At 42.2% G+C, this 16,091-nt stretch overlaps 2 protein-coding genes across 9 annotated transcripts in view; one reads left to right on the forward strand and one right to left on the reverse strand.

Annotated features, from left to right (window-relative positions):
* Positions 1-4,331, forward strand: part of KATNAL2 (katanin catalytic subunit A1 like 2) — a 78,179-nt gene extending 73,848 nt beyond the window's left edge. For all 3 annotated transcript variants that reach the window (XM_073213013.1, XM_073213014.1, XM_017667077.3), the window contains 3 exons: positions 567-729; positions 1,557-1,659; positions 2,156-4,331. In XM_073213013.1, the coding sequence (XP_073069114.1) occupies positions 567-729; positions 1,557-1,659; positions 2,156-2,295 (406 nt within the window). In that variant the 3' untranslated portion in view covers positions 2,296-4,331. The remainder of the gene's footprint in view (positions 1-566; positions 730-1,556; positions 1,660-2,155) is intronic.
* Positions 4,332-8,828: 4,497 nt separating this feature from the next.
* The window catches only part of HDHD2 (haloacid dehalogenase like hydrolase domain containing 2), a 32,178-nt gene continuing 24,915 nt past the window's right edge, over positions 8,829-16,091 (reverse strand). For all 6 annotated transcript variants that reach the window (XM_017667079.3, XM_073213016.1, XM_073213015.1 and 3 more), the window contains 3 exons: positions 15,849-16,065; positions 13,811-13,874; positions 8,829-9,681 (listed from right to left, as the gene is read on the reverse strand). In XM_017667079.3, coding sequence (XP_017522568.1) covers positions 9,578-9,681; positions 13,811-13,874; positions 15,849-16,065 — 385 coding nt within the window. In that variant the 3' untranslated portion in view covers positions 8,829-9,577. The remainder of the gene's footprint in view (positions 9,682-13,810; positions 13,875-15,848; positions 16,066-16,091) is intronic.

Consider the following 16,091-nt stretch of genomic DNA (forward strand, 5'->3'; position numbering starts at 1 on the left):
ATGGCCTGCAGATGCAAAAAAAGCATAAACCTGGCCTGACAGTGTTTTGGGAAGAGCAAGCCTGATTGTCTCCAAGGGCCTTGTTTGCACTGGACACTGTGGAAGGGTCATTCACTCTTTGAGTTCCCCAGAGCAATGGAGATAGTCATTTGCTCCAGAATGTATGAGAGTTGGGGAAGAATTAATATACTTCCCAGCGCACTCAAGTTATTGTTAGGAATAATAATAACTCACTGGCAGGATCAGACTGAATAATTCATGTTATGACCGTAAAGGGAATGCTCATATGTTAAGTTATTGTTAGCTGAATTTTTTTTCCCCAAAATTAAGTCACCTAGAATTACCTCCTTTATATGAGGTATTTTTGTGATATTTTTTCTTTTCTTTTCTAAATCAATTCTTTCTCCCAAACATGAAGCAGTTGTCCTATCTGCTCAGGCACAGATGTAGAGTAACAGTAAAAAAGGCAGAACTGTGTCCTGAAATACACTGTTCCTAAAATAGAGCTGTTGCTTAAGATGTGAGTTTACTGCCCCAACCAGCTCCTGTTTCTGATGTGATTTCAGGGAGCTGGACTGTGCCATGTTGCGTCGCCTGGAGAAGAGGATTCTGGTTGATCTCCCCAGCCAGGAGGCCAGGCAGGCCATGATCCACCACTGGCTGCCCCCTGTGAGCAAGAACACAGCCTTGGAGCTGCGCACCGAGCTGGAATACAGCGTGCTGAGCCAGGTGAGCGGCCTGGAGGGAGGCGTCTGCAGGCCAAGCAGCTACCACCTGCCAGTCATGCAGGCAGGGTCTTCTCACTGAGAGTTTGGAGCTTCTTCCTTGAGTCACTTGGAAAAGATCCAAGCTGCCTTGGCCATGCAATGGGCCTCTTCTTCATGAAAGAGTGAGCTTGTTGTTACTTGGAAACAATCAGGCAATGAAACAATGCGACATAGCAGAAATAACACAGGGTTTACACTCAGAGAACCTGTGGTCAAATCCTGACCCTGTCTCTTATTAGCTGTGTGACTTCAGGAAAATCACTTACTCTCTGAGCCTCAGCTGCTTCATCTGTAAAATGCGTAAAAGATATGCCACAAAGGATTACTGTGATGACTAAATGAGCCTTTCACAAACGGAGAAGCTCTGGGTACACGTCTGTTACACCCATTGTCACTGGCACCATTGCCTCCTCACAGTGAACACTTAAACATGGTGTTCTCTGAGGCTCCCCAAAGGCAGGTATATTATTTCCAAGAACCAAAAATGTCCACCAAATTTCATTATCCTGGATTTCATTATCCTCATTAGGCTAATGGGTTGACCAGTCCCTCACTAGCACCTTCCAGTATATGTTTAGATGGTGTTAGAAAGTTGTTTATTGTCCAGTTTCTTAGGTTACCCAAACAAGTTAGCAGCTTCTTTCCCCAAGCACTGTATGTAGCACAATCTTTGTATGGTGTTTATGGGGGACAGATAGCTAAACAGGGGCTCTGATACCGGTCCAGCCTGTAAGATGGAATCACCACCAGTGTTCTGCCTGCTGACCAATGGGGGTTTGCGGCTTTCAGGAGACAGAGGGCTACTCGGGCTCAGACATTAAGCTAGTCTGCAGAGAAGCAGCCATGCGGCCTGTGAGGAAGATCTTCAGTGCATTGGAAAACCATCAGTCAGGTATGGTTGGGATCGCAGTAAAGGTGCTCCGGGAGATTTTTTTTTAATTCCAACTTTCACCAGCAGATGGAGCCTGGCTCCTGTCCTTGGTGGCTCTTCACACTTGGAAAAGTTCTTTGATTAAATCATCCTTCCTGCACTCAACTCTTCTTCCTCCCCTGTTGTTTTGGATCAACTTTGCCCCCAGATGATAAACTCCTTAGGGCGCAGGCTTTTATTTCTCTGGCACACTGTGATGTTGGGCTGGATCCATTTGCGGCAGTATATAAATATTAAATAATACTTTGATAATATGTTTATTATTGTCTAGGCTTCAAGGGCTGAGTTGCACATTAGAGAATTTTTTCCCCAGACCTCTTTAGTCTTGCCTTTTGCTGCATTAAGCATTAAGAATGCTGCATTATGCATTGTCTTGAAAGAAGGTCTATTAGCATTTCAAGAGCATTGATCACCCTAAGGTCGATTGTTGTGCTGTTACTGTTGTGTTTTTACGTAGAGAGCAGCAATTTACCTGGGATCCAGCTGGATACAGTGACCACTGCCGACTTTCTGGATGTGCTAGCTCACACCAAGCCTTCAGCAAAGAATCTCACTCAGAGATACTCAGCCTGGCAAAGTGAATTCGAGTCTGTTTGAATTCACATTTATCCTGACCTGGCCACATACACAATCGCAGAGGCCTCCTGGTTTATTAACTTAAGAGGGAAAAGAGCATAATGATTGGAATAGAAAAAAAATTATTCTGGAAGACTGGGTTAATTTGGACAACTGTATTGTTTTGGAAATATGAGATATTTTCATTAATTTTTCATGATTGATGTCAACAAAATACAGAATTTCAGTTACAGGTATGTGTGCTATTAAGCCATGCAATGGAGGCTATTCTTACAATTAGACTCCATAAAATTTTGATGAACAATTTCTTGTGGTGTTCCTCCTTTGTGGACTGGTATTTTCATTTCAAAGAAAAACATGTAATTAGGTAAGTGCTGGAATGCACTGGATGATTTTGAGTTGGGGAACCAATCAGAAGTTAAGCTTGACAGGCCATCTGACCGGCTGGCAGTTCAAGGGCAGATAAGGATGAGGGCAGGGAAGGAAATGTCAAGTCTGTTTCTTTGGACAATATACTGTATCTCATCAGCTCTCCCTAATTCCGGTTTTATCCGCAGCAATCTCCTACCAGACTAGGCCCCACTCAGAAAGCCTCTGACCCACCTCCAGAGATGAGTGCTTCGGGTCTACAGCTAACAGTGGTGGCTAAGTACACCTCAACCATTAGCTACCATTGTTTTGAGTTCTAGGCCCTAATAACATTTTTTGACCATTCATGTCTTATATCCTGTGTGTTCTGCCCTTTTCTTCCCAATGCCATAGCTTCCTAATGGAGCCAAACTTAGGATGGGGCACCTGAGCTTCTAGAACAGTCACCATGAGTCTCCCCAGTCCTGGGCTTATCCACATCTCCTTATGGGTTATAAACAGCTGCAAACATCTCCCTTGGAAACCCACCATCTGAAGCATCTACTTTTAACTCTTGAAAGATTTTGAAGGCTTCCATTAAGTAATGCCTCCCCTCTTCCCAACTATAACTTACCTATGGTAAATTACCTTCTTTTCCTTATTTTCTTCACCCCTGCAAGGCAGATTCCTCTGGAGAAGAAAACTTCCAGGAAAAGAGACATTTTGTATAGTTAAATATTCCAAAGGTTTTACCCTTTTAAACAAAAACAAAGCATATTTGGGGTATTGATTATTTTGAGTGGAATACTCTCATATGCCCCTTAAAATGTCATTTCATAGAAAAATGCAGTCAAATAGAAAATGTCTTATATAATGAATTTAAAATAAGACATTTCATCTTTGTATATGCTAAACTTAAACTTCTTATAATCATGAGGTATTACACTATACCTTGGTGTGTAAGTCTCTAAATGGCCTCAAACTGCTGTACTGTTCAATTCCCATCTGCCAGTTCCTGGTTTTGGTTTGTTTTTTTTTCTGTTAGTTACATTTCTTGTAGCTGTTAGTCCATTTACGTGTGGCCACTGCCACCCTTTTGATTTCACAAAATCTCAGGATGGAAACTCAACTGTTGCTTATTTGCTGTGAAAAGTAGATACATGCTTTTAAGAATGAATAGGTAAAGGGACAGAGAAGATGCTCCTGTGCACGCTTTGTGGCAGTATGTTTGGGCCCTCTTAGCTTCTGTGGATTCCTGACTCCATTCACGGTAAAAGTGGCTTGGCATTGCTCACAGCAAACACATGGTAACTTGCTTCCACTTCTAAAACCCCACACACAACGTACTGTGTACTTACTCACCTCCATGTTCTTCCTCCATTCCTTCTAATTATTTCCAGGTTCATCTTTCTAATACTTCCATCTACATTCAGTCCCATGACCAATCCTCTTCTCCTTTTCTCCTTGGAAAGTATGTCTCCAAGTAATTATGCTTAGATGTTTTAGGTCATGCTTTTATTCCAGTGGCTTCTTCTTTATCAGGTTTATAACCTAATGGCTTCCTGCTTTGGATGAAATGAAATGTAGCTCTCTCATCCCTCTGCTGGGCCTCTATCACACATACATGTCTTTATCTATCACCCCCAAATGATTACAAGTACAGGTTAACTTGATAATGAGCATTTCTATGAGAACTGTACCTGTTAACTGCAGAGCCAACTAATGAATCAGGATTACATTTCCTTTTTGTTGAATTTTGTCTTTCCTGGATTTAATACCTGCCTTGTTCTTTCATTTGCTTATTTTCTAAGTAACTACTGTTTATTTTTTTTGCAACACAGGCTCAGATCTTTCAGATACCCATTATTATTTTCCAAGTGCCCAAATACCAGATTAACTATTGATTCCATCTCCACACTCTCTGGTCCTGGCATTACACAGGGAAGGGAAGCAGAAACCCACTACAGAATAAGCAGAGATGTACCTAATCCCCACTTTCAACCCTATATCTCACTCTGCCCACCACCATGCCCACTGTCCCCAAGACCCTAACTGTCATGGTTCCACCTTCCCAAAGAACAAACCTCCCATTTTCCTGCCTTGGCTGGGGGTGCTCATCTGGCTGCTCAGGGAGGGAGGGCTTCTGGGACTCCAACCATTTTGTTAACCAGCTGTGACCTAACTCCTTGCTTCTCAGTCCTGCCTCACATTTCACTTCCTCTCCACTTAGTGTCTCAAAATCCTGAGTCTTTGAGGTTCTTCCACAGGATGAATTTTGGTTCTTTTCTTTGCACTGCTTGTAGTTATCAACACTCCACCCACTTTCCATCTTCCAAATTACTGTACCCTCTCCTCTACCGTCCTCTTGTGGGTTGTCCTTGGGGATTTTATACCTTCTTTATTCCTTTACTCTTGTTTTAGTGGGGTTTTTAAAGTCACACCAATATGATTTAATCTATTACATTTTGAGTCCTATGGTTAGTTTTTAAAAAATAGATTAAAAGTATACCTAAATTTATAAGGAAATAGGAGACTGGCCCATTAATTGTTGGGAGGAAAATTTAACTTAATCCAAGATGTGGTATTTCCTTCTAAAGCAGAAGCCACAATTCAAATGCCAGTAGGAACTTAGAACCCAACAAAATATGAGTAAAGCAAGCTGGGTATAAGACAAGGAAGAGGTGGGGACTGTGGTGAACTGCAGAGGGCCAAGACTACCTGAAGGACACAGAAGGAACTCGGCTCCAACTCAGTGTGGAAACTCAGACCTAACACAGCCAGATCTAGATGCTGGCATCTAAGGTTAACTATCTACATCTAAAATTCATGGCGTTGTCCCCCTACTTCACTCAGATTACCATCAGAGCCTTCCCTGACAGACATTTTCTCAATAACTCCCTCACTCTTGCTTTATTCTTCATCATTCATCAATGTCTCTATTGTATTAAGTAGGTGTGTGTTTTATTGCCTATTTAGCCTTCATCAAATGCACCACGACTGTGACACTTTTTTCACTGCTTTTGAACAAATGACATTCTCCTTTGAAATGGCCTAGCCCAGTGTCTGAGCACTCCATCTGCTTCACTGGCCAGTGTTGTGATTACTGTTCCAAAGCACTTAGTCACTGCACACAACTTCTTACAGAACTATCTTGAGCTTGTCATAGCCCTTTGAACTGTTAATGTATTTTTATATGCCTTGATTTCCCAACTAGAAGAAATGCACTGTAGGAATCAAAGTTATATTCTGCTGTCTTCCTTAATGCTCTACCCACTGTGGGCACTTAATAATTTGATCTTCTCAGGCATATCAGCCAGTGAAACAAACAGGAGTTGAGATTGTGTATGACATGAAGCTAAGCACTGAAAAAAGTAAGCTATTTAAAATTGTTTGATTTTTAAGATATGCCTTTTAAGTGAGAAATTATTTCTGGGGCTCTGGGGTCTTGGTCTGGTTGCCCTTGAGAGAGCAGCATGCTTTGGGGTAGTAGATCTTGATGGCTGGCATAACAGAAGTCAGCAAAGGCCTTGTGCATTTATGCTGAGATAGGTTTTTGTGACTTATGCCAAAGAAACCTGATAATGCAAATATGGCTCGGTGAAAACAACTAATATGAAAAAGCGATTCTATTGCTTGAGACAGTGTTTTAGTGAAATAGGTAAATGCAGTTTAAAAAATTCTTTATCATAATGCCCATGGACTTTAGTTTCAATCTACATGAACAACCACTGATGCAGAACAGTTGGACAAAACCCATGCAGGAGTGTTTTTGACTTCCCTGTCCAACATGTTATTGCAATTTTTCAATGTGGATTAAGGGTAATTAATGACATCCATTTCTGACATCCACAATTAAAGGTGTTTGTGTGTTGGGACCGTCACTGATGGTGAGGCAGGCCAGTCCCCTTTCCTATCCCAGGCCTTACAGTCAGCTCTAACAGATGCAGAGTGGCGGGCAGAGCTTCCGTGGAATCAGCTGATTCTGAAGAAGCGAGAATGGAGTGAGTGGACAGCCCTCTGTCTCCCTCACTGGGGTGGTGCTCTGCCCTCTTCCACTCCCGGCAGGCACCTGGCTCGGGCTGGTGCTCAATAATCATCTCCTGACAATGGGTGTTCTCTAATTCCTTTGTAGTCTTTTCGTTCTTTTTCTGTGTCCAGGACAGGATTACTGTAAAACCGTAGCAAACACTGTCCTTGAAGTCATACCACTAGATGGCCCTTTAAATGGGATGGCCGGAAAATGAAGTCCTTTAGATACTTGTTATTAAGTCTCTTCCATGAGACCCAAGACAGACCAGCCAGCTGAGCTGGGAATGTTTACAGTAACCCAGACCTAAAATAAGATTTTTATTTATCTTCATAAACCTCACTGTGGATAGGTCAGTTAACAAGCTCTATATAATGTTTGTTAAGTAAATAAAATATCAAATTAAGATTTTAATGGCCCACAGGGCCACACTAGAATGGACGGAAGTAGTAAAATACTTGGCTGGGTATGTTATGTTCAGGTGGTCTCACCCATTCCTGCCACTCCATTTAATTCCTGACCCACCCGTGATGTCAGCTTCTTCTTTAGCTCTAACCTGCCTCTAGAGCATCAGCTCCATTATTCCCAAGTGTCTGATGGAGCCTCCCCTATGGGCAACAAGTCTAAAATGAAACTTATTTTCTCTTCCTTTGCCTTCTTAGCATTACATTGCTGTAGTATTTACAGCTAGTTTTCATTGGCCCAATAACCATCTGAGTGCCTATCTGTATGGCAGCAGATATAAAGAAGACACAGTCCCATCTAGTGGGCAGAAGAGATGCATGAGGACTAGAGCATGATCTAACAAGTGCTACATGGATGGGCACAAAGGAGGGAAGACTTCACGGTGCCCTGGGATGGCTTCAAAGGAGGGACACTGGCGTGTTCGTGATGACTTGTGTGTTCTCCTTAGCTCCTCTGCCAGTAACGATCCTCATGGCAGAATCCTTTGCTTACATGCTTAATTACTGCCTAGCACGGCACTCAGCACATGGCAACTAACAAACACCTGATAATGCTTAGGCCAAGGGTCACTCCCAGGCGCCCAGGTAACCCACTGATAGTGAAGGCTGCCCATCCACCAGCACCAAGCAGCGCCCTCTACCCACATGTTGAGCCCCTCTGTGTGGACCTGCCCTCAGGGAGTTCAAATGTAGTAGAATGTCTCTTTTTGTTAATCCTCAGGAAGACTTTCTCCATTGAACTGATGATGGAGATGAATTCTACCAACCCTTTTCAGAGTGTTAAATGCGGACAGTCCTGCTATACCTGCATCACCATCAACAAAACTGCACAGCACTTAGTATTTATTTACCCAGCTCAATTCTGAACACCTCCTATGTGGATCATGCATCCAACCCCACCTACTAAATACCCTCACAGCAAGCCTATATGGTAGGCATTAGCGTTATCTCCATATTACAGGTATCTCCATATCATGTCCCTCCTTTGAAGGAGCATGAGAGGCCAGGTGACTTGCTCAGTTAGTTGACTACCGGCTAGGCTCCCAGATCCATCTTCTCTGCTGCTCCACTCATCCTTCCAATCGGGGGTGGTGGTCCTGTCACATCTGCCTTTTGCACTCCAGTATGTTTAAGTACTAATTGGGGGCATCCCCCAAAACAAGAAAAAAGTGCTCACCAAACTACCAAAGCAGAGGGAGCTGCCATTTATTTAGCTTTGCTCCCTCCCATCCAAGACCAAGTTGATCTCTAAACAAGCATCAAAACCCGAAGCTCATTAACATCAGTGTGTGCTTCAGTAAGACACTACAGTGATGCACAATTACATGCTAATAATTCAATGCCCAAGAGCCCTGTAAAACAACTGCAAAGGCCCAGGATTATCACAGTACGCAAATGCCCTAGGAAAATCATTACCTCCTTAGTCCCCTTCGTTTTGGTGGGTTTAACACAAGAAGAATCAGCCATGCTACGAGACAAGATTTCATTTTACAGCTGTAGTAACCAAGTACATAAAAGCCTGAATCTGTCCCAATAGCTTCTAAAAGATTTTTCCCATAGTGTCAGAGGCAAAAATAATGAAATCTTGCAAATGTACAGTTAATAGGACCCTGGTGGACACTAACTTCAAAAATGCATGGTCTATAAGACATTAAAGGCTTGATTTTAGTTTCTGCACTGTTCATGTTAATAACAATGTCTAATTAAAACATCTGTAAAATACTGATAGTTTTAATTTTACATAAAATTTCCAAAACAACTGTTACACAGTATAATAGGTATCTGCAATGAATAGGTTATTAATGGAAATATTATTTTAAATTAAAATCAGGGTTCTAAATTTAAATTAGTCATCTCTGGCTAATGAAGAGAAAAAGAAGTCACCCATGCTGGGAATAATACAGTAGATAATCTAGTTTTCAACTTCCGTTAAAGCAAATTCACTCCATCACTTGGGCTAAAGGACAATTTATTCTGCTGCTTCTGACTCATACTCCACTTGGCACGTCTGAGGGATTTCACAGTTGAACTCAACATGAAAACTACAGCTTAATGCAACTTTTAACAAATTACTTGGTCATTTAAAAATACCATTCAACATTATTCACAACCCCTTCTCCACTTCCCAGCGAGGAGATAGCAGAAAACACCTCTCCCACAGCAGATCCCCCTCCCAGCCCTGACTAGCTTGATGAATATTTTAAAAGGGATGGCATAGAATCTCAGCTCTCCCATTCTTTGAGTCTCATCTTCTCTTACAAAATAAAACAAAAGGAATAATCAAGGTTTCATGGCTGGTGGAACTTCAGTACCTTTCTCTGTAATTAATGCACAATAAAGGAGGGTTAAACCATGGTCGAAGCTGAGTGGAATGGGTCTATCTATGCTGGCACTGAGTTGGTGAGGGATTCATTCCAGATGATGATAAGCTGCAATTCAAGTTGCTTCTGATTCATATAATGGCTCACAGTAGATGCTGCAGAATGTGGTCCACAGCATGAGGGAAGCTCTCACAAGTTAAGTAAGGAGATGGATTAATTTTTTCTTCATCTGCTGCTCGATATTTTCCTGAAAGTAAAGCCAGCAAACAAAGGTTACTGCTAAATGCCATATTAATCACACCCTATGAGCACCTGGGCTACCACAGTCACCCTTACAATTCCTGGAGAATCAGGGCTCCATGTCTTCCAAAATACCTTTTATTGTGGCTTCAGGATGTTGTAGTGAGATAATGCAAAGAAATACTGCATTCAGCACTTTCCCAGGCCCTCTGGTCTTCCACAAAGGATATTCACAGGGACTGGGTCACCTGACAGCCAAGGTTCCTTCAAATCCCCACAGCCATTGGTGTCACTTTCTTCCCCACCAGCACTAAAGACAGGAATGGCGATTCAATCAATGCTTCTAAGTGGAAGCCCAGACCCCACAGGACAGAGACCTTGTCAGCTCTGGAGGGTGACTAGAAATAGCATGTGCTGCTGCCCAGCTGAGACCCTGTGAGCCTGGCAAATGAGAGCACTTGGGGTGGGGACAGAAAGAGTGATGGATGCTCACAGGTCTGGCCAGGCAGCACAGGCTGCATGGCAGGACCCCAAGGGGCATACACACTGCCTAACTCCCTGGACTCTGTAATTCAAGACACACTTGCATCCCCCAACACAGCAGAGGAACAATTCCACACTCTAGTCATAGAGAACTTTTACAAACAGAAATCAATTGGTGCATGTTCCCTATTTAAATGCAATTAATGGGTTCCAGTGCCCTTCAGAAAGAGCCCCAAATCCCAACTGCTGCCCATCAGGCCTCTGTCATGCAGCCCCAGCATCCCTCTAACCTTCCCATGTGCTACCTTCATGAGACTGCAGTCCTATACTGGACCTGGTTTTTTGAGGACCTTCACATCAGCCATTGCTTTTGCCTTGAACTTTCTTCTCGCTTGACTACCTCCCTCATGCCTCAGGTCAGACTCCATATTCCCATCCAAATTAGATCCCCCCTCTGTTATTCTCTCTTAGCACCCTGTTGTTTGCCTCCATTTATAACAATTTGTCATGATGTACTCATTTGCTAAATATCTGTCTCACATTTAAGACTGTACGTTCTCTAAGAGTAGGGACTATGCCTGTAATAGTCCCCAGCAGCTACAATGACTGGCACAAGGTGAGCACTCTATACAGTTGTTGTTGTTTTTAAAGAATAAAAGGAAGGAAGAAAGGAAATAGAGAACTGTTTCAGCTGAGGCCCTGGGGAATGAGGCCAACTGCCCTTTAGCCACCTGGGCTGCGTCTGTGCTTCCCCCTTCTCCTTGCTCTCTCATCCCTTCTGTGATTTCTGCTATTTATTCTTTGGCATTTTCCAGAATTCTCTGCCTATATTCAGCTCCCCAATAACAGACCCACCATTTCCGCAAATCCTTTCATTTTCGACAACTACCTCTTTAAGAGGCTTTGCCCAGCTAACATGAAGCCTGAAAACCCTGTTCCACACCTTTGCTTTAACGGTGAAGAGGCTTCTGTCCTGCCTTACTGACTGAATTCCCACAGGAAAGGAGTCAACATCAAACGTACAGAGACGATGAATATATACCTCACTCATCTTAGTGTTTTCAAGGCATCTGCCCACAGCATGGTCCATGCAGCAAACACTGCTGCTAGTTTTATTCTCAAGCTTAAATTCCATTAAGGATAATACTCCTTTGAACAGTTTCCACTTGGTCTCATAGGTAAGTTAATAACTATTCCACCTACTTCCTGGATCCAGTGGGCTAAAGGCAAATATGTGAAGGTCAAGTTTCTTAGCCATGGAGATAAGGGATTGCAGATACGCTTTTGCTTACAGGCCCTGCAAGTGGGGTTGCTTCCAAGTCCAAATCTACCAACTGGCTAATGTATGTGTGTCTGTTCCGGCACCTCACACTGGCATACAGCGGGTGCTCACTAATGCTGGCTGACTGAAGGGAGCAGGCCACCATCACTTGTGCCATACTCCCTCACTGCAACGGTCTGTGCTTTCCTGAACAGCTAGGTGATGAATGGAGGGAATACCGGAAGCTGTGTTGATACTATTAGATAAAAAATAATCCAGTCTTTTCTAGGTGACTGTTTTACACGCTAAACAAATTCTGGTTAAGACGAGTAAAAAATCTTCATTTAACAAACCATCAAGCAAATGTACAGTGAGCATGTACCAAGTGCTGCTCACTGAGAAATAAACTGCTCACGACTATCCAGAAAAAGTACTTACTGTTTGGTAAGCTGAAATCTTTATGGTGATTTTCAACCTAGGAAACAGCACTTGTTCAAATGAACAGTTCAAATTTAGCAGCGGAGCCAGCTGTTCTGTGCACTTGCGGAAGACCTGACTTACTCAGGTCTTTTTCTGACCAGAAATGAACAGTACAAAGGGGCTTGTTTTTGTAAATTGAACGTAGCTGCTTTACTAGTTATACACTTCAGGTTTGACTACATGATGCGGCTGGCTTCTCTAAGACTAACTGGATGCCTCTGTGATACATTGATCACAACCAACTGCCGGTCAGAAAAGAAGGCGGAGCCAGTGGAGGCCAGTCAGCGGGAGCTAGGTCTACAAGACACCAGCATAGGACCAGGTCTGATATTTAGTGTAAATCCTTAATTATGTTAGCTAAAGAAAGGAAATGTTCACGGGAATAATACACAAGAGGAAAAATAGTTATTTGAGGATTTACTCAATACCCAGAAAATTAATTGGTGAATGGCAGGAATTTGAAAATTAAGATCTAGAAGAGGATAATGAGTATGGCTATTTTTCTTTACTTTTTCTGACACCTCCTCTTTCTTGCTTACATCAAAGGGCAGTAATGCTCCTGGGAAGGTGCTGATCATTTTGACTAAGAAATTTGCAAAAACACACTGTTAGTTCTGGAATGAAGCATCTGTAAGGCTCTGGTGGTCCCCCCTTGGCCCAGACGGACTGTGTCTCCACTCTTTGTTCACACAGGGCTTTATTCAATTGTAGCTGTAGCCATGTTTTCTATTTTTAAATTCAAAATATTTCTGTCATGCAACCACATTCTCTAGTAAATGTTACAGCCATGAATAAACCTACTTTTTCTAAAAAATTTCTAAGTGGCAACTCTTCTGTGACTTTATGTTTAAATCTTCCCTTTATGAACATCCTATTAAATAGTTTTCACTACCATTATGTGAAACCAGGCAAAGGATATCACAGAACCATTTACCTGCCATTTGATTTATAAGAGCCCAGTGACAATTCTTGGACAAGACTTCTGGCTCTCATCCTTATACGTGCTATTAGATCCAAGCTTAGCAGATGCCATTTGGGGGCAGATCTTTTCATTATATCTGAAAAGGCTCATTAAGTTCCCAATGCAACAATATTCGAGCCCACACACTGCCCTCATGCTTGTTCTTCCCTTACCTTGAAAGGACTTTAAAAATCACACTCCACATAAGAAAACTGCACAGAATCATATACCATTGAGAGCTACAAGGGACCAGTCCAATCTTAACATTCTTCAAGGGTCCAAACAGGTGAAGGGCCTTGGCCAGAGTCTTGCACAGTGAGTCAGACAGAGCTGAGGCCAAGGCCCGGACACTTAGCCCGTCTACTGTAGTTATAATACTGTACTGGCTGAGTCCTCCCCATTAAGTTCCTTTGCTTTTCCATAAATTTATGTGGGGGACAACACAGAGTACCTAAGTTTGGCATAGGAAATAGCTCCTGAGATAGTAAGTGAAAATAAAAGAGAAAAAGCTTTTTGTGTGCTTTTTAAAAAAAGCAAATATTAACACAAAGTATCAAACCACTTAGCTGGCTAGTTCCTGAAGAGAACAACCGAATCATCTTACAGATGGCACAGAAAGAAAAGACATTTTTACAGAGCACCACAATTGGCTGTCTTTGGTCCATTTCAGTGTGGTGATCTGCATGTCCAGAATATATAAAATGTGAATTATCAACTGTTTGTGGTTATCTCTGGGTAAGTAACCTCTGAATTTTGATCTTCCTGGTTTTATACACCATGGGTCCTCCCAGTTGTCTTCCCTGTGATCCTAAGCCCATTTTATTTTTGCTTTGTGGCAGAAAGGGAATTAAAGTGCCCAGTGGGATTTGCCATTTCTGCAAAGACTGTTCTTTAAGCAACTGTATATTTGTTCATCCTGTTTCAGAGAAGGCTTGTATATGACATACATACCAGTTTTTACTAAGATGCCCAGCATGCCGACATTCTGAGCCCCACCAACATCATCCCTGCAATCCTAGAAAAGCATGAAGAAAGAATTTAGTCCAGTGTCTTCAGTTTGCTTGACAACAAAACCCTACCAATTGATTTGATTTATTAGGCTGGAATGGCGAACTATACTCCCATGATTTTTTTCTTAAAATTAAAGAGAGTGTGTATAAATGGGTAAATCCACATGTCTGAGGAGTCATACCATCTGGGAAGAGAAGCATCACAGAGGTGGAAAGTATATAACAGAACAGTGATTCTAGTAACCAAACCCAAAGAACAATTACAGTTCTTCATGTTTTGCCCCATGTACATTTGTCTCTTTTTAAAACAGATGATGGAAAAAAAGCATTCTGTCCCTGTGGCAGCTTTTAGATGAACAATCCAACTGCAGGCAGTGAATGAACTAAGTTCAGAAGACAGCTTTTCTGACATCAACGTAATATATTCCCACCTAACTGTAAGAGGTAGAATCAAATCACTTAAGTATACTTATTTGTGACTGTTTGATACTCACTTCATACTTGGGAATAACAGCTCAGTTGGAAAAGGAAGCTCCTCTTTCCATTTCTCAAGATAGGGATGAATTAAATTCAAGGTAATAAAAATCCACAGATAGTAAGAATCATCAAGAAAATGAAAGCTGCCATCTCACATCTAAAGGCAAATTCATGTAGATCATGCCTGAAGAAGTTTTTCCTTAAAATCATTAGTATTATTCAACAGCTCTTGGAAATAAGTTTCAGAATGTCAAAATCTTTATTCAACATCTAACTTAAAACCTTTTCTGTTGCACCTAAACTTACCCTGCTGAAACACTGGCAATGGAAGAGGAAGGGAAGGAAGAAGGGAGGTGGGAAAAAGTAGACAATGAAAAAGGAAGGGAAAAACTACCACTCTTGGATAGCACCCCCACATATAGCCAAACATTGCTATTCCATGCCCTGTCCATCACCCATCCTGTCCCAGTAGCAGTGTCTCCTGGGATAAAGATTTCTGAAGTCTCTAGGCTCAGACAACCACTTCTTCAAACACACATTTGCTAAAGCCAACTAAGGTTTGCTAAGAAGAAAGGATGTGACTGAAAAGATGGTTTCTCAAAACAGTATCAAGTTCAATTATTGATCCTCTTTGGTTTTAGGTGAAGTAGACAACATAAGTAGGAAGACAAATCAGAAGGCCCATGATACACTGGCGCCATCACAAGTTAAGACAGCAAGACATCTCTAGTTTGTTTTGGAGGGAGTCCACAGCCTCAAGTTCTACTTCCAGCTGTGCCTCTAATTAGCTATGGGAATTTAGGCACCGAGATTTATCTCTCCAGAGTTCAGTTTTCCAGTGTATGAAATGAGGAAGTTTGGACCAGACAGTCTCGATGGTCCCTTGCAGTCTAATGTGTTATTTAAAATTGAATTGAACTGCCACCTACGTACCACAGGGCAGTGCAATCTCTAGCTTTTCCCCCTCGTGGCACACAGGGAAGCTAATGTTCTCCCAGTACTCTGGGATAAACTGACAAGACACACGGCCAGAGGTCACCAGCTAGGGACTCCAATTGTCCAGGTTCAGCCCTGCCACTTAAAGGGCTGAGAAAGGTCTGAGGCAATTAGTATCTTTAACTTTTTGTGGCACACTGATTGGGAAGTTCTTCCATAAAGCACACACTGGGAAAGAAATCAATAATGGTAGAATTTTTTAGCTATAGGTTGTTCTCTGCCTAAGTAATACTAAAAAAAAAATCTAAACTTGTGTGGAAGTTTTCTTCAAAGACATATAAAGCATTTAATTGACTTGCAAAAGACAGTTTTTTGAATTGTATATATCTCATCATACTATGAGGAATGTCAATAGCTACTGGAAAGCCTGTTTCATAGGCAGCCACTCAGGAGCATCTGATAGGGTCAGTAACACAGTCGGCTTGCGCTTCACAGCAATGCTTTGAAGCCAGCTCTGCCCTGTGTGACAGGTGAACTTGGGGCTTTTCCTGGGCTCTTCTACTTACATCTCCTATCATGACGGCCTCCTCAGGTTCACAGCCAGTGCCCCGCAATGCTTCCAAAAAGAATGTTTTCTCTGGTTTTCCCACTACAGTGGCTTTGGTGTCCGTGGCATACTCTAAAGCAGTCACAAATGGTCCAGGCCCTAGGGCCAAGCCATCTCTCCTCTTGTAATACCTGGCTTTGTGGATTGCTATCAGAGGGGCCCCATCCAGGAGTAACCTAGAGGGACAAAGAAAATGGAAATT

Source organism: Manis javanica, chromosome 9 (genome assembly GCF_040802235.1).
Source record: "Manis javanica isolate MJ-LG chromosome 9, MJ_LKY, whole genome shotgun sequence".
NCBI lineage: Eukaryota > Metazoa > Chordata > Mammalia > Pholidota > Manidae > Manis > Manis javanica.